General features: G+C 42.9%; 1 protein-coding gene across 2 annotated transcripts in view; it reads left to right on the top strand.

Moving 5' to 3' along the window:
* The window catches only part of GALNT7 (polypeptide N-acetylgalactosaminyltransferase 7), a gene marked incomplete at its 5' end in the record, with an annotated part of 70,382 nt that overhangs the window by 15,832 nt on the left and 28,402 nt on the right, over positions 1–26,148 (top strand). For both annotated transcript variants that reach the window (XM_084263983.1, XM_084263984.1), the window contains one exon: positions 15,107–15,561. In XM_084263983.1, coding sequence (XP_084120109.1) covers positions 15,107–15,561 — 455 coding nt within the window. The remainder of the gene's footprint in view (positions 1–15,106; positions 15,562–26,148) is intronic.

Below are 26,148 nucleotides of genomic sequence, written 5' to 3'. Positions count from 1 at the left end.
AGGCGCAGCGTGTCTGCCTCTCTGGCTGGTCTTGTGGTCTCAGTGTAAGCGTGGCGACTTCCGTACCTGAAACAAAAGCTCTTGCATGGAGAGGGCAGAGCTCAGTGCAAGTCAAGAAGGGTAGTGGAGAGCAGGCGGATTCAGCGGAATCTGTTTGAAGAAGCGTGTGGATTGTATTACAGTGTTCTTGCTGGCTGTCTTAAAAGATGCAAAGAACCTGGCTGTGCTCGCATGTGATGTGGCTTCTAAAGCAAAGCGATAAAATAGGTTTTGATATTCACGGTGCTTACTTCACAGCAAAAGAAGCAATGTCACTAGCTGTACTTGTCACAGAAAGGGTGATCAGTTTGACAAGATCAATTTCTCTGTTCAGTAGTTGGTTCTTACTAGTTCTGTATTGTTGTAAATCTTTTTTCCTTCTTGGGTATCTGAAGCATGTTTTGTGTCAATTATTGTTTTCCTAAAGTAAAGGTAAGTTCTTATCTGTCCTAACCTCAGCAATTCAGTGGATAAGAAACTGGTTAACAGACCGTAGCCAAAGGGTGGTGGTCAATGGGTCTATGTCCAGGTGGAGGCCGGTGACAAGCGGTGTCCCGCAGGGGTCTGTCTTGGGACCGGTTCTCTTTAACATCTTTATCAATGACATCGATGATGGAATTGAGTGCACCCTCAGCAAGTTTGCAGATGACATCAAGCTGAGTGGTGTGGTCGACACCCTAGAACGAAAGGAAGCCATCCAGAGGGATCTTGACAGGCTGGAAAGATGGGCCCAGGGGAACCTAATGAGGTTCAACACTGCCAAGTGTAAGGTCTTGCACTTGGGCTGGAAGAATCCCAGACATGTATACAGACTGGGAGAAGAGCTCCTTGAGAGTAGCCCTGCTGAGAAGGACCTGGGGGTTCTGGTGGATGAGAAACTTAACATGAGCCAGCAGTGTGCTCTTGCAGCTCACAAGGCCGATGGCATCCTGGGCTCCATCAGAAGAGGAGTGGCCAGCAGAGACAGGGAGGTGATTGTCCCTCTCTACTCTGCCCTTGTGAGGCCCCATCTGGAGTACTGTGTCCAGATCTGGGGCCCCCAATACAAGAAGGATGTGGAACTGTTGGAGAGGGTTCAGAGGAGGGCCACGAAGATGATTAGAGGGCTGGAGCACCTGCCCTACAAAGAGAGGCTGAGGGAACTGGGCTTGTTCAGCCTGGAGAAGAGAAGGCTGCGGGGGGACCTCATTGCAGCCTTCCAGTACATGAAGGGAGCTTATAGGCAGGAGGGGATTCGACTTTTTAAAAGAGCAGATAATGGCAGGACAAGGGGGAATGGACTAAAGCTAAAGGAGGGAAGGTTTAGATTAGATATTAGGGGGAAGTTTTTTACAGAGAGAGTGGTGAGGTGCTGGAACAGGCTGCCCAGAGAAGTAGTGGATTCCCCGTCCCTGGAAGTGTTCAAGGCCAGGTTGGATGGGGCCCTGGGCAGCCTTGTGTAGCTCCAGGCCTGGAGGTTGGTGTCCCTGCCTGTGGCAGGGGGGTTGGAGCTCTATGATCCTTGGGGTCCCTTCCAACCCAGACCATTCTATGATTCTGTGATTCAGCAAAATATATCTTATTTACTGGCAGATGTCACACAGATTCTCTTTAATATCCTACACAGAAAAGCGACAGGAGGGAAGGGTTGGGAAAGATGAGACAGAACACAAGTGACGATAACAAGCGATATTTTCCTCTACTTAACCTCGTTGAGCAGTACGCAAGGTAATTACATAAATACGCTCAGTTTTTGAAAACTCTGGGAGTTTGGGTGAGACTTTCAGAAACTGGATTTAGACTGTGTAATTTTCATACAGTGCACTTTTGGCTTCAGCTGACTTTCTTTGAGAAAGGTTTCAAAGTGGTGAGGTTGATCAAATTGGGAAATGCAATTTTAAAAAAGGATGGAAATAGGTTGTTGCAAAGTTTGAGAATGGTTACAGTGTTTCAAGATAAATGAAAATCTAATCATGCAGTTTGCTTCTTAATAGCAAGAAGTATGAAATAAGATTGTATGTGTCTAAAAATTGAGGCAGACGAGATAACAGCACAGAAACCTGCATCCCCTGATCAGGCATGTCCATCAGCGATGGATTTATTGTGTTCTAAATGTCATTTATTCACTGAGGTATGTAAAACAAATGCATGCTTTTAAAATATACATCTGTCTCAGATGATTGAGAAATAAGGATAGAAGTTCCTTTGCAGGCTTTAACCAACATGGTGTTTGTAGCTGATGCCTGGAGGGGGTGAGAAGCTGTCCCCAGCCACTTAGAACATGAGGATTGATAGTAGGGCTTGTTTCTTCCTGAGGCTTTTTCTCTCTAGAGGGAGAAATAATTGAATTTTGTTATTTTCAGTAACAAAACTTCAGATTAAGAAATTGTAGTTTTTTGGTCTCTTGTTTTAAAATGCAAAGCATCTGCTTGTTTTTACCTGGTTAACTCAACAGCTTAAAGTTTGATTATCTCCATTTTTAAGTCCAAAAGAAACAGTTTCTGTCTGTTTCTTCAGTCTCCACAGAACAGTCCTAAAAGGGGCTTAGGCTTAGTAAAATGACAAGACTTGCTTCCTCATAGTCCTCTTGTGTAACTACACAGGAAAAGGAGAATAAACCCTCTTTTATGAGGGAAATTAAAGTGGACAGAGGACATCCCAGAAGTCCTTAGGAATCTCTAATGTCCATATGAATAAACATGAGTTCTATTTTTAAGGTCCCTCGCTCAAACATATGCATAAGTGAAGGATGTTCCTGGAATGAGAGAGAATGCAGAGAGAGCAGTGACTCAACGAGAAAGGTCATAAGCTTCATTTAATTTTGAAATATAATGATGAGAACAAATCTTGTACCAAACCTCTTCAGTGGTGCTGTGTTTTTAAGCCTTTCACCTTGGAGGGCACGACTTCCTGGGGAAAAAAAGATGGAGGAGGATATCAGGATGGAAATGAGATTTCTTGTTTTTACTGAACTGTTAAAGGCTGTGGAAGAAAGTTCTTGGCAGTTGTAATAATGCCTTGAGTGTAGGTGGAGGACTGGATGAGACCAGGTGCTGAGCCCAGGAGGCAAGGCCTGAACATCAGAGTGCAGGCATGAAAGGAGAAAGTACCAGAGGGGTGGTCTTGCAGATAGAAATAATAGTATTATGGATTATGGCAGTATTGCAATGAAATAAATGATTCATTCTCATGCGTCTCTTGCATCTTCAGTCAAATCTGATGGAGATGTCTTAAGCAGTTGTCTGTTTTGTCCTTAATACTCATCATTTTTCCAGCCAAGTGTTTATAAAATCCTTCTGGAGAGAAAAATTGTGGACAATTTTCTAATTATGGTATGGTCACCAAATTCCTGATATCTTAGGGGGAAGCATAGGTCAGTGAGGTGTTGGTTATTCAGATTGGATGAGAATAAGGTCATGAGGAGCAGTCAGCATGGATTCACCAAGGGGAGATTGTGCTCAACCAATCTCATAGCCTTCTATGATGTCATCACCGGCTGGGTAGATGGAGGGAGAGCAGTGGATGTCATCTACCTTGACTTCAGCAAGGGTTTTGATACTGTCTCCCATGACATCCTGATAGCAAAGCTGAGAGAGCATGGGATAGATGAGTGGACAGTGAGATGGGCTGAGAATTGGCTGTCGGACTGAGCCCAGAGGGTTGTGATCAGTGGAGCAGGATCTGACTGGAGCCCTGTTACTAGTCGTGTTCCCCAGGGCTCGGTGCTGGGTCCAGTCCTGTTTAATATCTTCACTGCCGACCTTGATGAGGGAATAGCATCCACCCTCAGCAAGTACGCCGATGATACAAAGCTGGGAGGAGTGGCTGACACACAGGAACACTGCACTGCCATCCAGTGAGACCTGGACAGGCTGGAGAGCTGGGCAGGGAGAAACCAGATGAGGTTCAATAAAAGCAAGTGTAAAATCTTGCATCTGGAAAGGAACAACCGTTCGTATCAGTACAGGCAGGGGGATGACCTACTGAAGAAGAGCTCAGTGGGGAATGACCTGGGGGTCCTGGTGGATGACAGATTGGCCATGAGCCAGCAGTGTGCCCTGGTGGCTAAGGGAGCCAATGGGATCCTGGGGTGCATCCGGAGGAGTGTGGCCAGCAGGTCAAAGGAGGTGATCCTCCCCCTCTACTCTGCCCTGGTCAGGCCCCACCTGGAGTATTGTGTCCAGTTCTGGGCTCCCTGGTATCAAAAGGACAGGGATCTCCTTGAGAGAGCCCAGAGAAGGGCTACGAAGATGATTAAGGGCCTGGAGCATCTCCCCTATGAGGAGAGGCTGAGTAAGCTGGGGCTGCTCAGTCTTGAGAAGAGAAGACTAAGGGAGGAATCTAATTAATGTCTATAAGTATCATAAGCATGGAATGCAAGGGGAATTAGCCATCCCCTTTTCAGTGGTCTGTGGGGACAGGACAAGGGGCAATGGCTGCAAGTTGGAGCACAGGAAGTTCCACACCAACATGCGGAAGAACTTTTACACAGTGAGGGTGACAGAGCCCTGGGACAGGCTGCCCAGGGAGGTGGTGGAGTCTCCTTCTCTGGAGATATTCAAGACCCGTCTGGACGCCTGTCTGTGCAATATGAGCTAGGGAGCTGCTTTGGCAGGGGGGTTGGACCCGATGATCTCTGGAGGTCCCTTCCAACCCCTACAATTCTGTGATTACTAAGAAGTAATTCATTATAGCCCAGGTATGCTTCTGATGAATTTTCTTGTAAAGACGGGATAATAAATGCCCTTACCTTTGTTTTGGTTTGCTGGTCTTAAATCCATTTTTTGTTAGTAGAAAAATAGACTTTAAAGTTGCATTAGAAACCTGTGCCTTAGGTTTGCGGGGTGTTCTATGTTATATGGTTCAAATACATGTCTATCTGGAAAAGATCAGAGAAGATGGAGAAAAGCATGAATGCTTGACTCTGCAGCCCTCACATGCAAATTGAAGGAATGAGTCATTGTTTCCTTTTTTGTTGATGACTTTACTGTTGAGTGATGTGAGCCATTCAGTGCTGTCCTCAAAGTCTGATCGAACACGCAGTATTGCTCTAAACCACATCACCATGTGCGAGGTGCTTCACTTGGAGCACGGGGCGGGGGAGAATCTTGCATTTTCTGTCATTCATTTCTGAAATCCATTCTTCAAAAGGGTTTTCCTGAGATTCAGCTGTTGTCTGGAGCAAAGAGTTGGAAAAAATGTTTGCCTCCACCTTCTGCCCCTCTGAAATAGGGCTAAGCAATAGAACAGTCTTAATGACTGTAAACAAAACTGGGGATTTGGGAGAAATTAAAAGGAGAACAGAAGGTTACATTTGAACAAAATACATAGCAAATGTTTATTGAAATGAGAGATGATAATATTGATTAGAGCCAGCCAGAATTCTGAGCATTTGGAGACTTCCCACAGACTTCATCTGCTTAAACATTTTTCTGAGGTTGGCTCTGTCCCTAGAAGCCAGTTTGTTGCACTTTTTGTTTAGAAATGCATCACTTCATCTATTGCTTTGCTCCTCCCATGATATTTACTGTACTGATTTGCCAGCAGTTGCTTAAGGACCACACTGCCTTGCTGAACCTCACGCAGCAAGGTACCCCATGGACTGCCTTCAGGTTGAGAAGCTGAAAAGAACTATTTTCATTAAGTTTCCTCAGCAAAAACAAGGTTTAACTTGCTAGGCAGTGAGCCTTCCTGTGAGTAGATGCAACTTGACATCTCCAAAGACTTCAAGTGGAGCATTGCTTCAGGGGGTAAAAAAGGAAAACTGAAAGCAATTGGGTCCTTAGAGTCTTCACTCAAAACTAGGCAACAAACTAGATTTTGCTTTGGAAGGATAGGGATTGGCATCTGGTGGGTGTGCTTACTCAGGACAGTTTGTCTTCCCTGGCATAGTATAGAAGGGTAACTGTGTAACCAGGGTTTGGTGCCCTCCTTGCTCTTTGGCCTCTTCATGGGATGTGGTTGCTATCATAACAGTGTTCTGAACAGCTAAATGACAATAAAATATTTTAAATGGCTGGATTTAGCATAAAGTGAGTCACCCAGCGGAAAAATTTGAAGATTTTTTTTTCTTTAATTTGTGTCTTATCTATGGTATAGCAATCTGTATGGTACATTCAAGAGTAGGCATGCTGAACAGGTGCTGCTTCGCTGGCTTGGAGATCTGAGTCATGGCAGTCTCTGGAATGAATTGCTGTGGATGGTGCTCTACGGAAGCTTGCAGTCAAAATACCATGGTAAATATATGCTAATGACAATGCAGGATGCAGGGCACATACATTTCTGTTGTGGGGAGAAAGAAGGAAGCCTATGAGCATTGGGAAAGCACTTGATGGCAGGCTTGAGTTGAAGCCAGTCTGTGTCAGCGGGGGATTGATTAGACCAGCCTTTAGTGCTTAACCTAAAATGACTTACCTTGGACCATGTCTGGTATTTGTCTTTTCTCAATTTGTGTCATGTCCCATTAAAAGGAGCAGGTCAGGATCAGTGCAGGCAAGTCTTGCCAGGTGAGGGAAGCATCCGCTGTCTCTTGCGGGCTCTGGTTTCTTGGGGACCAGAGAAATTGTACTTCACTGCAACGGAGAGAGACGCTTAATTAACAAGGACGTAGTCTGGAAGCAAAACACAGATGAAAAGATGCAGTGTGAAGGGGGATACTTGCTTTTATTTGTATTCTGTCCCACTTGATCACTTTTATTTTCATTGTAATAAACTTTTAATCAGTTCTTGTTTTGAGTTTAAAACACTTTCACTTTGGTGGGATGTCTATAAGGAGAGGATCTAGGAAGCTCTGGATCATAACTACTGTCTTGTCCAGGGTCCTATCAACTTTTCTGTTCGGCAGCAAGCAGCTACAGATACCAGTGCCAGCCTCTTCTAATTTCTGGGACATGTGAGAGACTAAAATATGACATGACCTTGGGTAATACAGCAGATTGATTTATAATTCAGTTTAACAGTATTTGTGTTACCTGAAAATGATGTTATTCTTAACTATAAGAAGCTATTTTACCTGCTTTAAAACTAGTCTTATGTTACAAAGTGAAGCAGAGATTTCTGTATCAGTGTATTCAGGTATTTATCTTTCTATTTTACATCTCTATATTAGTTATCCCACATTACTTGGTGTTCCCTGGAGCTGCAAGGAGAGGTGCATGGCATGTGCATACCTGCACAATGTTCTCAGGCATCTTTTAAGTGGAGACTTTGAGTGAAGCGGGACTCTGGCAAGACTTTTTTTTAAGGCTGCATGACCACTGCACTACAGGTGGGACCAATAAGGGACCACAGACTGCGGCAGTCTTGATAGTGGAAGGAAGGAATGTGTAAAAGTTGAGTGCAGGTTGAATCTCAGGCAGCAGGGAAGGCAAGCTGGAAGGCTTAACAGCCGGTTTCATGTTCCCCAAACACTGATTGTCAGTAAAATGAGGACAATAAAAGGCCGCTATTTTTGTCAGTAATTTGTCCTGAAGCACCGAGTGTCTTTTTATTTTGCCTGGCTCTTGGTCAGACAGAGGAGCCTGTGTGACAGGCACTCTCACAGTTCCAGTACTGCACCTCTTCTGAGGGGACGCCCATAAGATAAGGTCAGGTATGGGCCAGGCTTTTGCTGTCCTTTTAGATCTCACTGAAGGTGAGAGACAGCAAGAAGCCTGCAAGTTCTGGGTGGCCAGGCATGTTCCCCGATAACAGGCTGGGTCTGGCATGAAGCGCTCTGCTCCGGGTCTACTGTCAGTCTCTGCTCTTGATGAAGGGAATTAAAACTTGCGAAGCAGAGGAAGTTGCTTGGTGTGGACCAGATGCATGAGCGTGATCGTTACAGAAAACTGGAGCTCCTGCAGGAGGAGGAACATGAAGCCTTACAGCAGGAGGTTGTGGGGAGGCAGGGACATTGGAGAAGGGACTGGAGCAGCAAGGACAGGGGGTAAAGCAGTACAAGCCGTAACAGCTTGTGGCAGGATTGTATGGCTCTGCGTGAGTTTGTGCTATGCGCACAGCAAGGCCAAAGCGGATGACAGCAGCATCGTTAGCTCGGACATCCTTCACTCTTACTGGTAATTCAGTATTGAGACAGAAACATTTAGTTGAAGGAGGGGTGCTTTGATGGGCATCAGACTGACTTATCTAAATATGGATATATATCTTTAAAAAAGGTACTCTGCAAGTAAACAGGTAAAACTCAGGAATTACAGTGTTGCCCACCACAAGGCAAATAGTTGGGCCATTGTGTTGTTTCAACTGAAAAGAAGTATTCCTGCTTTGTTAGAAATCTGAATATCAGTGTTACTTATCGTTACAGATATGTAAAAAACCAAAAGGGAAGAACAAGGGGCAGAGGCATTATCCCAATGATTGGCTGCCTGGGGGTTTCTCTAGCTGATTACAGCTTCATATGCAATGACCTTATGAGAAGTTGGCTGCAAACTGTGGCAGCATGCAAGCAGTAGCCTGAAGCCACTGTCCTGGATGAATGCTGCTGCTGCAGTAAAGTAAATGACATCTTCACAAAAGATCCAAGATAACAGGAAGAGCTAGTTGGTCTGGTTGCCCAGAGAACTCTTAGAGCAACTACAACCATTTTAAAAATAAAGTTAATATTCCTTTAAAAAGCCATTTTCTTTTTCATTCTTCAGTGTAGGTGGGAGTGCAGTACAGAACACTGTGAAATTATTGCTGAACTTGCATTTCTCCAAAGCTGCTTGTGATCCTTGCACCTCGGTTACACTTCAGAGTTACATCATTTTTCGTTAATAGAATATATATTAAAATTATGCTTATAATGATTGCTTGTTTATATCATCAAGCTCTTTCAAACTTCTGGAGGAATTTTCTTTGTGTTTCATGAGTGGTTTCTGACTAAGTCTTCTATAGAACACTCCAAAAATCACACTACTGGAGTAATTGTCCAGTATGATTGCTTGCTCTTGGGAGATGCTATCACAGTAATGTGTTTGTGGTACCAAACTGTAGTAAAGTAACTTCTGTCTACCAAACCTTATTGCAGGTTAGTACAACTAACACAGTTTTAGTGCTAATATGTATGATTTAGGCCTTGTATAAGTGCGTTTTATTTCTCCTAGACTACTTAATGGGGCAAAAATCTACTATGAGGAGATGGCATTGGTTGCATAGTGGACTTCCATGTTGTCAGAACATCGTGTCAAAATTGAGGGCTACTATGCACATAAGAACATAACCACAGACTTCACATTTTCCTAGAAATGCTGGTGACAAAAACCATCCACTGTATGTTTTCTTTCACGTGGGTTGCACAAAGCATGCAATTACAGTGATTTAGCAATCTGTTATTTCTGCAAGCATATATTTCTATGCTTCAGTAGTTTTCTATAATTTAGTGTAAAATTGTATTTCTGTGCTTCTGCAGTTCCCTTAAATGTTCTTTTAAAACTCATGTAAACTTAAAAGTCACTGTAGGAGCTACTAAGTGTGTAAGCTTGCACTCCATCACCTTTGGAGTACCCCTCTCTTCTTTTGGAGAAGAAACCAAAGCAAAAGACAGGCAGTTTTGCCCGGGTACTGTGACAACGAAGGGTCCTTTTGAGCCAGGTGGCTTGAATGCCATTGCTGATGGTTTGGTCTCCCCTCTGCAGTTGGTCCTGCTTCTGAGTGCTGGGATGGAGGTTACCACGTGTGGTGGAAGGTGTGCAATCTTACGGGGTCCCTTTGACAGCCCATTACGTTGTGGTAATCGTTGCTCATTTTCTCTGAAGTGAGTGGGGGCCTAGAGTGAAATCTGGTCACAAAGGTATTGTTGTATGCGTTGATTTTTCCTTCTGCCTGTGCCGATCCTGCATTATCACTTGTCCTCTTGCTGTGTGCCCTTGTAACGGCTTTAAACTGGAGGATGGTAGATTTAGATTACATAGTAGGAAGAAAATATTTATTATGAGGATGGTGAGTCACTGGCACAGGATGCCCAGAGAAGCTGTGGCTGCCGCTTCCCTGTCAGTGTTCAGGGTCAGGCTGGATGGGGCTTTGGGTAACCTAGGAAGTCTTTAAATTTCTTGGTCATAAGAGTGTTGAGGACCATGTAATTTGGAGTGGTGCTCTTCCCCCCCCACCCACCCTGCCATGTATGTTGTGAACTGTAACCTGACAAGTAAGATCCACATACAATGGTTCAAAGCAAATCATGCTAGAAGCTTGTCTGAGGGCAGGTATTATTTTAGTGTCTTCCCAGTATAAGTCTTAGTCAATAAGGAAATCTGCGAATCCAGCTTATTGTCCCTTTATTTTCTTAAACAGGGTAACAAGAAATTAAAAAAACCCACATTCTATTTACTCAGATAATGGAAAATGCCAGACTCTATCTTGTAAACTAAGGTCCTGGTTGTACTGAGGCAACCAAAGCAAAATAAATCTGTTTAAGTCCTTGCTGAAGTACTAAACTTAAACTGATAGCTGTGTGGCCTCTCTCAGAGTACCAGTGAGAGGCTCTATTCAAAATGCTTCTTTTCAGCATAGAAGAGGAACTTGCATTGAGAGAGATCTGAGAACTATTGATTCACCCCCAGTTAAAAGTACTTGATCCCTTTATGGAAGAAAAACATACGTAGTTAAGAAAGGTACAAGCTGGAAAGGTACAAGAGGAAAAACCCTGTAGGGATTCTAGGTTACCACAATATTAAACTGTATCGATTTTTATAGTTTTTCATGAAGAACAGGATGATATTGAGATGATCAGTATCTGCCTTTAGTCAGCTGGATATGTATATTCTGAAAGTTTGGGGGTTTCTTGCCTCCTTGGGTAACAAGAATTCTACTGTCATCTACTTATTCCTCTCTTTGTTTTTTTGGTGCTTCACTGTTTTTTGTCTAGATGAGCAAGCTTCCTTTATAGATGTCTCTATGAATTAGCAAACTTTTTCAGTATGATAAGCTTCTGTTTTAGAAACCAGGCAAATCCATTTTTCTGACATCAGTTTGGACCTCAAACGTTTCATAGGGAGTTGCCAGTCTTGAACTGGTTGACGGGAGAAAAGCAGATACACAACTTAGATGTTTTCAGTTTTATTGCCAGCTGCAACTCCAGCCCTCCTACCACTTCACAAGTCTTGCTGCCCTATGAAGACCTCTCCCAGTTCTTGCTTTTACTTCATATAATTTAGGAGCATGTTTCCAAAAGGATGCAGTTATGTCTCTTACACCTTTAGCTGCGTCGTCTCCTTTGCAAAAAGGAAGAACGTAACTTGCCAAAAAAAAAAAAACCCTTCCTATTTTTTAATGCAAGTTTATTTATATCATCTCAGTTCCCGAAACGCCCATTGTGGTGATTCATACATAATCCCTAAGGAGTAAAAAGAACATTTGTAAAATGAAGAAGCATGCAATGAACTAGAGCTGGAAAAACTGGCAGGAAATCCTAGATTTAGACCCATAGAAGCTAAAAAAGAAGCAATGATCTGTGGAATAAACGTTGTTCTGTATTACTCTATGTAAACGTGTGCTTTATAAAGATGTAATGAAATTATTATGTTTGTCTTCAGATATGGGAGAGTTCACAGACTTTTGCTTCTCTTTTCACTTTTTTTTTTTTTTGAAAACCCACCAATGTGGTGTTTGGATGTGGTACTTGCTTCTTTCAAGCCCTCCCTTCACCATGTTGTCATTGATTCAGGCTCTTCCAAAGTTTTTGAAATAATTTCAAGACTATCTTGTTTTTCCACTTGGGAAAGGTTATGTGGTTTTAATTTTCTTAGAGTTTTAATATTTTTAATGTGCTTGCCTTTCAGTTTGACTGTTGTTGTATGAATCTTGCAGAAGTTTGATGCTACGCTTCTAGCTGAGCCAAAATTTTAATCAATGAGGCATGCTGGTTAAAAAGCGATTTAAATTGGTTTGCATATGTTTTTCAATATTTTTTTTTAAATGAGGAAGTCATAATTCATAAGTGAAGAGGCACCCAAAGCTCTGAACAGAGGCATTGTGACTTGCATGATGGTCAGAACAGTTCTGTGATTGTGGTTTGACTTTGATTTTTCCAGACAGTATTTGGAAAAACTTTGCCACAGTCATCTCTGGAGAAGCAAATAACCTCCAGGAGCTGTGAACTGCAGCATGCACTTAAACCCTGTTAGTTCCTTTTTTGTTCGTTTGGGGTTGTTTTTAGTGCTGAGATGGAGTTAATTTTCTTCATAACATCCCATGTGATCCTGCATTGTAGATGTGTGGCCAGGGTTGGGAGGAGTGAGTAGCTGTGTGGTGTGAAGCTGCCTGTGATACGTGTACTTTCTATCATTTCTGTCCTGGGTACATAGAAATTGGATGAAGTAGCTGACCGTGTGTGTATATATCTCTGTGCAGTGTTGTCCTAAGCTGGCAAAATGGGATATATTTAGTGTCTGGAAGGGAACAGCAAATAAATGCATTGTGATGCAAATTGTGCATAATAGTTATGCTGAGGCTAAATGTAATAGTCATAGTTCTGACTTCAGCAAAATAAACAGATTACAGCATGTTCCAGGAGTTCACCATGCAAAGAACACTTTTTGGTTGATTGATTTTTGCCAAATGTGTCCAGCTCTTGTACTCAGAGTTGACAGTGTTTTTTTCCATTCAATTTATCCATCACTTGATTTTTCTAAGCTTCAGTTGTATACCCGTCAGCACTCTGCAATCTTAAGATGAAACACCAATCTTTCTGGCCTTTCATCTTAAGGCACATCTATACACCTCCTCCTTTGTTCTTGTTGCGCTTCTCTGTACTTTGTCTGATTCCTTTTGAGATGCAGAGACCAGAACTAAATGTTTCTGAAGACATAAATGCCTCAATCTTGCACAGTCAAAATGATGCTCTCTAACCATCCTTCCTGATGCCCAACATTTTGTTGGCTTTTATAGCTGCCTCTGCACTCGGAGCAGGAATTAGATGCAAGTTGGTAAGAGCTGAGTGCTCAGCAGTGTTCTGATAGTCGAGTGGCAAAGCCTTCCTTTTGATTTCTAGAGTAAGTGTGAAATGTTGCTCTCTTCAAAAGTCCTCTCTGGGCTTTATTTAGATCCATGGCAGCCTTCTACCTTCTTGGAAAATGTGCCTTTTCAAGTGCTCTTACCCTTCCTTTTCTCTCACTGGCTTTTGAGTTCCTCAGAAAAACACAAATGGAAGAACAAAATAATGTGATGCTTCTGCATTTTGTATGCCTTCCCTGTTTAGGAGGAGCAGAGAGGTCAGAGTTTCTGGAATAAATTCTGTTGGAGGCCAGTCTGACTCCTGTTGTTACCACATTAACCTAAACGTGGATTCTTCTTAATTGCTGAAGCTTTATTACCCAGGGTGAGATGTGAGAAGAGATGATGTGGTAGTGAGTATCGTGGAGTTTAGTTAGACCTGGATGTGAGTCAGCAATGTGCCCTCACCCGCAGTAATGGCACAGTACTTAATGAGGTACTCTGGGGAGAGCTTAGCCACCCAGCAAAGGGATGTGGTTTGTTTCCTGACACCTGGTGCATTCACTGCCTGTGATTACTGTTCCTGCACTCCCCAGCTCGAGAGCGATGTTAACGAATGGAGAGGACATAGCAAAGACCTGCGAAGGAGCCTGGAGGGCTGCAGCAAGCGAGGCGGTTGTGGAAAGGGTAGGGGAGCCCAACTTAGTTTGTCTGGAGAGAGGTCTTAAGGGGGATCTAGTTGCATCGTTTTATCTTCAAAAGTGACGCTGTGGAGAAAACGGCAATAAAATCTTCTGAGGGGTGTGTGCTGAAAGGACAAGAGGCAGTCCTTACAAGATGCAACATGGAAAACATGTGAGGTATGAGGAACAATACCTTCACTGTGGGACTGGTCAAGCAACTGAAACAGGTAGTCCAGAGAAACTGGAGGCTTTTGGGGTGTGATGGGCAAGCCTCTGAAAAACCTGATCTAACTGCAGGGCTGTCCCTGCCTCCACCAGGTTTGGATGGGTGACATCCTCCCACTGTCAATTTTTGTTTATCTGTGAATAGTGGTACATTGCTAAAATGCCTGTGGTGGTCTCTGCAAATTTTGGTGTGATCTAAGATCTGTCCTGTTTACAGATAGATACTTTGAGTGGGAAATCTGTTTTTTCAGACACATTTGCCCATTGTCCTCTTGGACAGTGGGATTGAAGTGACTGTTTTGGGGAGCCTTCGTGCTGTAGTCTGGAGACTTCACACTTGAGCACTTCAGAGCCTTTATGTCTGGTTTCTTCCACCAAAGTCACCCGTCCCTGTTCAAACCCAGCCAATGTCACTGATCACAGAAAATGCTGAGCAGTTTTTGGAATCCCAGCCTTTCTCCTCAGGATAAACTTCAGCTCTCTTGGGGAGGGTGTGCTGTGAAGTGGTGATGTTTTTTTAAACAAGGATGCAGGAGATGTCGGTGCCGGTGGTAGCTCACTTCAGCCCCAGCCTTGCTTCCCCAGGCAGGTCTGTGTGCAGCAGATGAGATCAGGGCTACATACCAGTTTTGTGTAGTGTTCCTGGTGCCTTCATCTTAGCTCACGACTCTGAAAACCGCTCTGCTGTTGCAGCAGGAGGGACTCGTGCTCAGTGGGGGTTGAAGGGCAGGGTTTAGATGTAGCTCAAGGCTGTGCTGATATGTCTGCCAGTTTAGATACACTCTTCCCCAGCACAGGAGCATGCTGAGGCTGTATGCAGCAGCCACTGAGATCCTGTGGAGGTCTCAGCAGCTGGTAAACGTAGCCTTGGAACCACCTTGTCCAAGAGTGGCCCCAAGGATGCTGTGCTCTGTGTCGCAACATTGTCTGCCTCTGTACCACCCTCTTCTCCCTGTGCATTGCTTTGGTGTGCAGCCTCAGCTGTGCTCAAGTTAAGATGTCCTGTGTGGGTATCTGGTCTTTGAGAATGGTTGTGGGTGTTACTCCTTTTCCAGGACCTCCTCACCAAGGTAAGTGTGGCTACCAGCTGGTGATGTTCCACAGCAGCCGGATGCTTTAGTAAGAAGAGTTCATTCAGCCCCCCAACAGACTTTTCTCTTCTTGCTTAACATATGTTTAGTGCCATCTCTTGGTGCATTAATGTACTGGGTTTAAATAAATGAAAGGTCATGTATTTATGTGATTTCCTGCTGTTTCTCTGTGTGTATATATAGGATGACAAGGAAGCCAACAGACCCCTGCCAAACAAAGGAGACCATGGACTGGGAAACGAGAAGTTCAAACCTGTGGTACCTTGGCCTCATGTCGAAGGTGTGGAAGTAGACTTGGAATCCATTCGAAGGAAAAATAAAGCCAAAAATGAACTAAATCATCATGGTGGTGGTGATAAACAGCAAAACATCATCCAGAGGCAGTATCTCACATTTAAGCCTCAGACATTTGTATACCGAGATCCTGTTTTACGACCTGGAGTCCTTGGTAATTTTGAACCCAAAGAGCCTGAGCCTCACGGAGTTGTTGGTGGCCCTGGAGAGGAAGCGAAGCCATATGTTTTAGGACCAGATTACAAAGAATCCATTCAAGCCAGCATTAAAGAGTTTGGGTTTAATATGGTGGCAAGTGATATGATCTCACTAGATCGGAGCGTTAATGACTTGCGTCAAGAAGAGTAAGCAGACTTTTTGTTCTTTTAGTTCTGTTTTGACTGAATTTTAATTATTTTCTTTCTATGTATTTAGGTGATGCTTAAAACAAAATTATTAATTAGGTCACATACTTAAGGCTTCTTGTCCTGACAGGCAAGAGTGCTGTACTATACCAGATGTTTCCATACATTATTGCTGTTGCAATGATTCCTTTCATGAATACTTAATCTATATTGATTTAGCTCTGCAGTCATCCATCTAATTGCTTGTATTTGCATGTTCCAGGTCCAGCTGTGGTCTTCCTTGTCATATCTTCTTAACTCATAACTTCCCAAGATTTTTTTAAGAAACTTTTTTTTTTGTTTCCTCCAAAAATTCTGATACTAGTTTGTTCAGTTTTGGTTGCACCTTGATCTTTTAAAAATCAAAAATACATAAATAGAGCAGAAACAAAGAAATGCTGTTCCCTTTAAATAATAGCCCTAATTACCTGCATTAACAGAAGTACAGATCTGCTACAGTGGGGGTTGGTGTTTGGAGCTACCTGAAGAATGGTCTTCTAAGTGTCTCACGGTTTTGGCTTTTTTTTGCTTGTAAGGAGTGTGTTCATTTTGGTGTGGTGAAATTCTAGGAAGTTACTAACATTTGCTCAATGATTACTAAGAGATTTACACAGCTGCTTCTGATCTTTAGTATATGTGGTAGCCAAACTAATCTGTATGCTAATCTGCATTTGGTATAATTTCTGTTGTTAAATACCAGGTCTCTGAGCAAACTGGCTAATGGGTAGGGCTTTTAGGTTTGGTGGGTTTGTTTTTCGTTGTGCCTTCCTTTGAAGAGAAGGGTATGTGAATTCAGATACAGAATGAAGTACTCATGTTCTTGCTTACCCCTTGTCACTAGCAGCAGAGCTGTGCCTGTGCCTACACCTGGGTGCCATCATCTGGGCTGTGTGCTTCCAGCTGTGGCAGCTGATCTGTCTGGCTGCTCCGTGGCTGGTTACTGAGCCCTGCGTGGCTGTCCTGGGCACTTGCCCATTGTGTGGGAGAGGACTGAACTGGCCAGCAGCGGGTCTGACTTGTGCCTGTGCACATATGGCTGCTTGCCTGTGGTGTGCACTTCTGAAAGTGAGTCAAGTGCTCAGAGTATGGCATTTTGCTTCCTTGCTGCTGTGTTCCTCCGATGATTTACTATGGGTTTTCACTTGCTGGTGGTCAGAGAGGACCATGCCTGCCTGGGAGCAAGGTGTTGGCTCTTCTGGGGTTCACTTCAGTTTTCTTTTTTTTTTTGCTGTGGTCAGCAGCTGGACCTCTGCTCTAAAAGAGATTTTTCTGAAGGGGAAGAAACTACTTGGGTAGCCAGCATAGGTCAGCATTTTATTTTGGGAGCTGATGCCAGGAATCCCTGTTAGCAGAGCTTGCTTTGGCCCTAGAGAAGAGGGGAAAGGAGGAGGTGGAAGCACCTTGCCCTCCACAAGCTCAGCAAAGCAGAAATAGCATCATGTGGCATGCAGGTGCGACTGGGCTGCCTTTGCCCAGGCTAGCAGCTGTATCTCTGGCAGCAGAGCTCAAGTGCTCCCTGCTTCCTTTTTGCCCCAAGGTGGAGGGCATAAAGGAGCATACGTGTCTGCTGAATGGACTCCCTGAAGAATTTTTGGCATAATCTCAGAGTTTGTCTTCAGTTCTGTCCTGAAGGAGAGGAATAAATAGAAATGCCCAAAGAATTAAATACTTCACATGCTTTGAGGAGTAGGAGGGACAGCTATGTGACCGATCAGAGTAGCAAAGATGAATTTTAGAAACTGTTGTCTTCTGTGCATGCTTGCATGGAGGTTAAACTTAGCAGCTTAGATCAAAAATAGGTTTTATTATTTAATGTTCGAAGTAAGCAAACAAAACAACATGAACAAAAGGCATCTTTGAGGCAATTTTTTATTTTTTATGTATGGAGTACCTGGGATGCTTGGAATTGCCCTAAATAGGTTAAAGGCTTGTAGCTTCCTTGAGTCTCCAGGGAAGGGCAGAAGACAGTGGGAGCAATGTCAGATAGGCTGATGCTGTTGTGTGCTTTCAAGTATCAATGCATACACCTTCCTGCTTATCCCTCATTACCAGCAAGAAACGTAGTAAAAGGTAGCAGATTGCCATTGGATGCACCATTTATTCTTGTCCCATAAGGCTGGTCAACATTCGGTTTAATCCTACTGAGGAGCAGCGTAATCATCTTTGTACGGTTAATGATATCTTGGCATTGCTAATTGAGGAAGATCTTTGAGGCAAAGACCAGGTTATTTGTTCCTAGACATTCAAATCCAGGTAGACTTCCCCTCAGCTTTGTCTTCTTTATAAGCATCAGAATTTTTAAGCATCACCCAAAGCAGTCAGGTCTGTTCAGTGAAGTGTGCCAAATGCTGTCCCAGGCAATGCTGGCAGGAGTCAAGGAGTGCTGCAAGAACTGTCTGTGTATCATCTTAAAAGCCACGTAGCCTTAGGGCTTGTCCCTGCTGGAGAGGCAAGAAATGCCAATAAAGAGGGATTCAATCCTCTTATGTTTAGATTTGACTTTGGAGTTGGACACATGGCTGGGATGATTTGCCACCTGCCTTCATTGATTCAGTAGGAACTTTGCTGGCGATTCTGGGCAGTCTCGGCTGCTGTAAAATGCCTTAACCCTTGCTGCATCCCATGGAGAGGAATAACGTGGAAGCAGTTTGTCAGGTACGTTGCAGTATTTCCACTTTGCCAGTTCTGCCTACTCTTGCCTCATAAATTTTAACCAGTCTAATTCAAGGTTGAAGCTAAGCACTCCTGTTGCAGAGAAGTAGAGCAGACTTAGCAGACCCTGTCCAAAACCCCTATACTGTTGCTGGAAGAAAACTTTGTCTTGAAAGTTGATACTTACCATTTGTGCCATTATCGAGATAGGTGGCATCCTCTTACTTTTAAGAGTAGGCATTTATGTTGCATTCTATATGTTATCTCTGCCTCCTAGCAGGCTTACAATTAAACTGATGTTAGCTTTAGGGGAAAAAGGATATTAATTAGATTGCTCCCTGGATTTTTTTATTTGGCTGCATTTTTAGTGATCAGGATCCTGCACAGAGGTAAAACTGAGGTAAAAATAGAGTGGTAACATTTCTGGATTATGTTGAATCCAAGGTAGACCTCTCATAGGGAAATAAAAAGGGGACCTAAGTTTGAGGATGAATGCTGTCAGGTAACAAGTTGACTTTTTTCTCAAAGGAAAAAAGTCGTAACTGAAGAGGATTACTGCTTAGGAGGACAAGAACCAAGTTGCTTTTCCAACATAATGAGCCATTTGTCCAAGGTATTTTAAAATGAAATTTAAAATCGGCAGCTGTACTGGGTCTGACAAGAGATTTTCTTGACAGTCTTGTCTCTAGCTCTGGCCAGTAACATATGCATGGGATAAAGCATGTAAGAGTGGACTGTTCCCTTCCTGGCAACCAGTGGGCTGGGACACCTGAGCCAAAAATTGCAACAGGGCTGTCATGCTTCACAGACCTTTTTCAGTGCACAGACTTGTCTTTTAAATGCATTTATGCTCCTGGAACTAATGGCATACTGAGTCATTGCCTTTTTCCAGGTTGAATGGCGTGGGTTTGTTTAAACTCTGCCGCCCTGTGATACGGGAGTACTGGGGATTCCTACATCAAACCACTATGTGTACGCTTCCTGTTCCTTCCATATTGCTCCTACCTTTCTGTTGTATTTTGATTAACTCTGATCTAGTGCTCAAAGAGCTGTCCATGTTTGACCCAAAGATTTACTGGGATTTTTGAGCGGTAATGCCATGTTTATGCTCTATTGCCAAATACATGCACTAGGAGGTCTGACACTCTGTATACACTTATTTGCACTTGCAATAAGCTCTCCTGCCACCTCATTTCCTCGGTAGTGTCCTTGAATTCTTCTGCAGCTGTTTATAGTCATTTTAATTGCAACTACCAGTAACTTTTTTATTGTTCAGTAATGACCTTGAAGAGGAGGTGGGCAGCTTGGCTGCCAGCACAGATGCTAATGCTGCTGCAGTCACAAACTCGCTTCAAAAATTAGAATGAGTAGATGGTTTTTACATATTAGCAGTTATTGATCTAGCAGATCTTCCTGCCATTTAGTGATGAAGAAATTTGCTTGTAAAGAAAGCAAAGAACCTCATTAAAAGCTATGGAAACACAGTTACACGTGAGCCTATTAATAGAGTGTCCGTGTAGCTTTTGATTTCTTAGAAGATAATGTGTTTCTGTGGCGTGGCATGGCATTCTTCCACAAAACCTGTGCCTGGTTTCCTAATTTTGTTATTTATTACTAGTTTCTTTTCAACACTACAAGTCAGGCTTTGTGGTCTGTAATTCTTTAGCTCACTGGGGCCCTTTTATAAAAATTGGTGTCGTGTTTTCTTCCTTCTGTTGGTTAACAAGAGTGGTGTCAGCAGTAGTTATGCAATACAATAGTTTGTCAATTTATGATGCATTCTTTTGGAAAAACTGGGTTTATTTAAAAAAAAATGCATTTAGGCTATTCATGGCAGAAAAATCCAGTAGAAGCTATCATGTGGATGTTATCCCCAAATTAAAGTCCCTAAGCTTTAGGTGGCTGAAGATAAGATATCTTACATATAGTGGGAAGTACCACTGTGTGCTTGCCCTCTTTGTTCTCTTCCCTGGGTTTCTGGCGTTGGTCACTGCTAAGAGTTCAACGGAAATAACTTAATTTAGCTGCCCTGCTTCAGAAGTGGTCTCTCTTTGTTTTGATCATCTATCAGCCCAACAGACATTCTGGCAGGCATCCTACTTGTAGTGTTTGAAGAACAGATTTCAATAGCAGCTTTTGTACTTCAGTGAGCTATTTCTCAAACTTTTTTTTTTTGATCTATCTTCCAATTTGCATTCAGTTTGCCTGAATCAGTGCTTGTTTCTGTTTTCCTTGTTTGGACACCACCCTGTGCATTTAAAGATTGCTGCATGTATTACTGCTAAGCATCTTCTTTTAATCACACTGGCTTTCCCCAGTTCCTCTCTAAGCTTTTTTTATATGGCTAATGATAAACACTCTCAGCTCCCAATATGGTGTCTTTAAAAAAACTCCATGCTACCTGGAAGCATTTTACCCCCGGTTAGTCTTTTCAGCAAGCCTGCTTAGTTCTGCTTGCTTTTCCTTTTTCTCTTTTTTTTTTTTTCCCTTTGGCTATTGCCTGGAAATTTGGTACATCTCCCTCTTTCCATCTGGGAAAAAAAAAAAAAGTAAATTGTCCATGTCCTGTGGCAAAGCAGGCATGGTGCTGGCCAAAGGTGCTGTGACGTTTGGAGCTGTGGGTAAATGCTGAACTGAGCGGATATGCTGAAAAAAATCAGTCCCCTAATTCAGTAGGTTTAAAACAGAGGCCTAAGTGAAGTCATCATCACTCGTATCAGTCCAGTTCATGAAGACTCTGGTTAATTGTCGTGTCAGATCAATGAAAAAATGCTCGTTCTTATAGTCCCATGGAAGACTATTAGCTCTGTAGCCTGACTGTTTAAACAGAAAGGGTTGCATAATAAACTCAGTGTGTTTTTAAAAAATACGTTAATACAAATCCCACAGTTCAATGTTGTCATTGTGTGTTGGCCGGCTCCTGATGAGGCAGAATCAAACTGCATTTTGCTTTTTTTAGGCTATTATCCTAAATGGATCTTTGCAGGATGTAGCTTTATGCTTTTATTCCCAGGGGCTGTTAATAGCTGATTTGTTGAGGGAGAAGGTATTAATTCAGAGTTGGAAGCTTTTCCACAATCAGGATAATGGATGTGTCATTGGTAAAATTTTCCAGTCTTCAGGAACCACTGTCAAGCACCAGGGCCTCGTAAAAATAGTAGTGTGACCTCACAATGACATCATGAGCTCCCTCAGCGGCCCATCCAGTCCAATGGGCTTATGCTGTGTTTGTTACTTTTGCTGTGATCTGTCCATTGAACTGGTCCCTGACCCACCCTTCCTCTGTGGTGGATGTTCCTTCACTTCTGCAGTCTTTGCCACTAGACACAGGGACTTGGGAGGTGTAACAGCAAACCTTGTGAGTAAAGACTGGAGGAAGTCAATCAAGTGTTAAGGGTCTTAGTCTCTTATGTGTCCTTTGACACTAAGTTGCATTTCGCTCAGCAGAAAACCTAATGTTTTCTTCAGTCTTCCTTTGCCTCCAAGCCCTTCTCACTGCTGTTCCCACCTCACAGATTTCAGCTCTGCCAGAGCTTTGCCTTTACGTCTCTCTGCATGTGCTCAGGTACGATTTCTGTAGTCCTAGGTAGCCAGTCCATGCCTCTACCTTCCCTACTCTTCCTTTTTGCATTGGAGCTCTGGCAGTTCTTGGTGCAGGCAGTGGGCTTTTTACCAGGCCTGTTTGCACGTGGGAATGGGCTGTTCCTCTGTTTTGGTGCAGTTGTCCTCAAAGAAGCTGTTCCTGGGCCCTTTCTGGCAAAGTTGTAGCACCTGGAATCATGAACTTCTCATGGCAAATGTTAGGAAACATTTAAATAATGGTTTCCCTCTGAAAGAGTCAATAAGGGAGAGAAAACTGCCTGATGGACAAAACCACTGATGACGGAGTGTGGAGCTCTGAAAATAGGCTTTCTGATGTATGGATCATTTAAAGAGCTATATCTGGTCATACTACTACAAAGCAGGGTGAGTTGTTTCAAAGAATCTGTATTCAGTATTTATTTATTTAAAAGTATCTATAATGTATTAGTTGCAGTAGTCTCCTTGTGGTTCCTTTTATCTCAAAAACACTAAGAACACAAGTTTTCCTTGGTGTTCACTTCCACAGCAGAACACTCTAATCTAATGTGTGCCATTTCTTTAGCATATTTTGCTGGACTCAGGTCATGCTTATTGCACTTCGGGTTGAAATTTAAGTCAAGGAACTTTCTCTTATGATATACTTTAAGTGGTGATCTGTAAAATTCCCATCTGCCCTCTTAAGGGCTCTGTGTTAACATAAGTTAGTTAAGCCAGGGTTGTTCATACTGTCAGATTTCATGCCAGGGTAATTAATTGCATTGGATCTGTGCTCAATGTGCTTTGCTCAGGCTTGATACGCTGCTGCTATCCAAACCATGGAAGGCTTGCTTGCAGATTATTCTTGTTGACCCAGAGCGTTTTTTAGTCTTCTGACTCTAAGACATTTTTTTTTGACAGCTTTTTTTGACAAATATTGCAGGGTGACTGGAAGAGGAAGCATCATGACTGTCTGTTTATGGCATGAAACAAATTACTGTCTTACTGGAATGGGGTTTTTTCAATATAAAATAACTGCTCTCTGCTCACCAGCCTGAGCCAGAATTTCAGCTGCATCACCCACACACATCTGTCAGTCTGATCATGGCAAAATAAATATTTTAAAGTGTTTTTTCCTTCTGTGGATTATCTCATTTGACTCTTCCTTTTCAATGACATCATTGATATTACTGGGCATGCCCCCTGGGCCATACAATGTCCTTGAATAACTGGGTTTGTTGCCATGGGTCACCTTTTTACTTCAAACAGAACAACTGGCAACAAGCTTTTGTTGAAAAACCTAAAAAAGTAACTCTTCCTTGTTTGAGTACAATGCTCCTGATGTACAGGAATATATTTTTGGGAAAGTGTTTTTGCCACTTACAACATTTTGTAAAACAAATCAGAAGGGGAATGACAGTTGGCTTGGTTTTAAAAATTGTGCATGTAGTTTTGAAAGGCATTGGTTGGGTTTAAGTGCTTTTAGTACAAGCAGAGGGGGGAATTCTTGCCAAAAATGAGACTTCAGAATTTACTTAAGAATAAGCACATGCAGAGCTGCATGTTAGTAAAGCAGAGCCTTTAGTAAAGATGTTCTTCCTATCATAGTTCAATGGTGACAGCTTGGACTCTTGGGCTGGTCCAAGTGCTATTGAAAACACCAAACGGCATAGAAAACTTCTCATGCTGTATCAGATCTTTAGTTGTAAACAATTACTCAGGGTATGAAATAAGGCACATGAATCTTGGCTGTTCATTAGAAGTGGATAGTCTTTTTACTCTGGGTGAATAACATGAATTTAGTATGCTCTCTTACAGTGAGTAGTTTGTTGTCCAGTCAGTCACGGTGTAGCTAGGGAGGTTGAAAAGAAAAAGCTTTGGTGTGGAGCCTGCTTTCTTCAGGAATGTGATTAGTTCCTTAACTACAGCACTGTGAAAATTACATATTTGATACTGTTATATGAAAAAAGATTTCAGTAATTACTGTTGGTATCTGTGTCATTGGAAATGGAACACAAGGGGCTTGGTTTCGTTTCACTTGGTACCTTGGGAAAAGCTTTTGTTCAAGTGCCATGTAGTACACTGGATCTGTTCCATAACCAAGAAAACTAATTTTAGGCTAGGCACGTAAATCTCTGTGTGTCTCAGTGAGAGCTGGGCTTGAGAATTATAGTGGTCACACTAAATCAGGAGGGCTGCTTTCCTCTGCAGGTTATCAGCTGCCTTACTACTGGAGGGAAAAAAACGCGTTTGAAATGTAATTAGCCATGTGTTGTTAGAGCATGCCTTGCAGTCCGCAGAGAGCTGAATTCCAGGCATTGGCCTTAGAGCAAAACCAAGCTTTTTATGTGACCTTTTCAGGTCCCAGTAGTGAAAACTACAGTGAAGATGCGTCCTGTGTCCTTTCAGCGTTGGCTTCTGGCATTTCATATTTTGTTTCCACAGAGAAATAACTCACCTGGCAAGTATAAATAAGTTGATAGAGGCACAGAATGTGTTAGGTGTAGTAAGATTTGCTTACCTCCGTGTGTGCACCTGCAGTGAGAAGACTGAGCTCTCAGCAGGATCTCTTAGTCAACAGAAATGTGTAGCACAGCGCCCGGAGTATATTTAAGTTCTGCTTTTTACTCCATTAATTTTCCTGTTAACCCTGATGGTGGATCTCTGTACGAACCTTGTCCTGAATTTAGATCATGGTTCTTTTAGTGGTGTGGCAGGAGATGTAGCTTGTGCTCCCAGGGGCACTGATGAAATGTAGTCAGACTTGAAGGCTATTTCAGGAGTGGAAGTAGGCAAAGCTGCTATACAAATAGGAAGTGCTGTTTCAGCACAGATTTAAGCTGCTAGGTTGTGTGTAGTAGAAGTTGTGCTGTGGTCTGCTGAGGGGAAAAACATACTTGGCTGAGCAAACTGTCCTTGGGTTGTCTGTTCACTTCCAGAACTCCTGTTTTGTAAGTTGACTGCCCTTAATTTTATACCCATAAAATCACAGAAGGATTTGGGTTGGAAAGGACCTCAAAGGTTGAATTCCAACGTTCCTGCCATGGGCAGGGACACCCGTCGCTAGCCCAGGTTGCCCAAAGCCCCGTGTAGCCTGTCCTTGAACACTGCCAGCAAGGGAAAGCCACAACCTCTCTGGTCATCCTGTGCCAGGGCCTCACCCCACTCCTAGTAACGAATTTCTTCCATATGCCTAATCTAAACCTATCCTCTTTCAGCTTGAAGCCATCACCCTGTGTCCTATCACTACACTCCCTGATGAACAGCCCCTCTCCCAATTTCCTGTAGGACCTCTTTAAGTATTGGTAGGCTGCAATTTGGTCTCCCTGGAGCCTTCTTTTCTCCAGGCTGAACAAGCCATATTAATGTTGATGATGCATTATGTTTTCCCTTAAGGATTCATCACTAACAAATACAGTATCGATATTAGATTTACTTAGGCATATCTTGAGAAAATGCCCCATTCTGTCATCTGCTTCTGCCTAGACTTAGGCAATGATCCTACTGACTTGGAGGCAATCGTGCAGATGGTCTCAGCCAGGACCTTAGTGGTGTCAGCTGTACAAATGAACAAACTGTTACAAGGTGTTCTGTGAGAGAAACGCTCACCCATCCTCTTAGTGGGTAAAGGCAGTTTACTGTAGTAGTCATAATAAACTGATGATTTAAAATAACAAGCAGCCTTGAATTGGGTATTAAAGTATGTAAACATTGTGCTGTCTGCTGAATGACTGTCTCCTTATAAGAACAGGGGTTACTAGAAAAGGAAGTGGTAAATGAAAACACGGCTCCTAAGTTATTTTTAGGTTCTGCTAGTGCTACAGCCTCTCAGAGAGTGAGAAAAATGCATGTACTATGAAGGATTTATCAGTAGGGGATAATTGGTATCACTATGAATCTCCTACTGCTTTAACCGTTAAATAAAACTTAAAATACATTTTAAATCATGGACAGTTTTATATTAGTGGAGAAGAGGTATTCCCTTTTTTTGGCAATTGCAATTTCAGGATAAATGCTAAATTGAAACCTTCAGCTTTGTGCTGACTCAGGGCACTCAGCTTGCAGCAGCTGCCTTGAGCTTCTTAGGAGCGGATACAGGAATGCCATGGCAGCTGCCTGCTCTCTGAGAAATCTGTTCCTCCGCAGCATGCCCTGAGCAAGCAAGGACAGTGCTTTAAAATCCAGAGAGGGGACTGATGTGCCTTTGGTAATTACTCACAGGTGTTAGTTGGATAGCTAACCTAAGGAGTGTTTGGCTTGGCCACAATGCCTGACTTTTCTCTGGAGCTTAGGTGCCTATGTGCTAGGGAAGTTAGGAATTCAGAGTGATGTGAGAAG

The sequence above is a fragment of the Gallinula chloropus genome (genome assembly GCF_964237585.1).
Source record: "Gallinula chloropus genome assembly, chromosome: 4".
NCBI classification, from domain to species: Eukaryota; Metazoa; Chordata; class Aves; order Gruiformes; family Rallidae; genus Gallinula; species Gallinula chloropus.
This window is presented reverse-complemented; position numbering and strand designations above follow the sequence as displayed.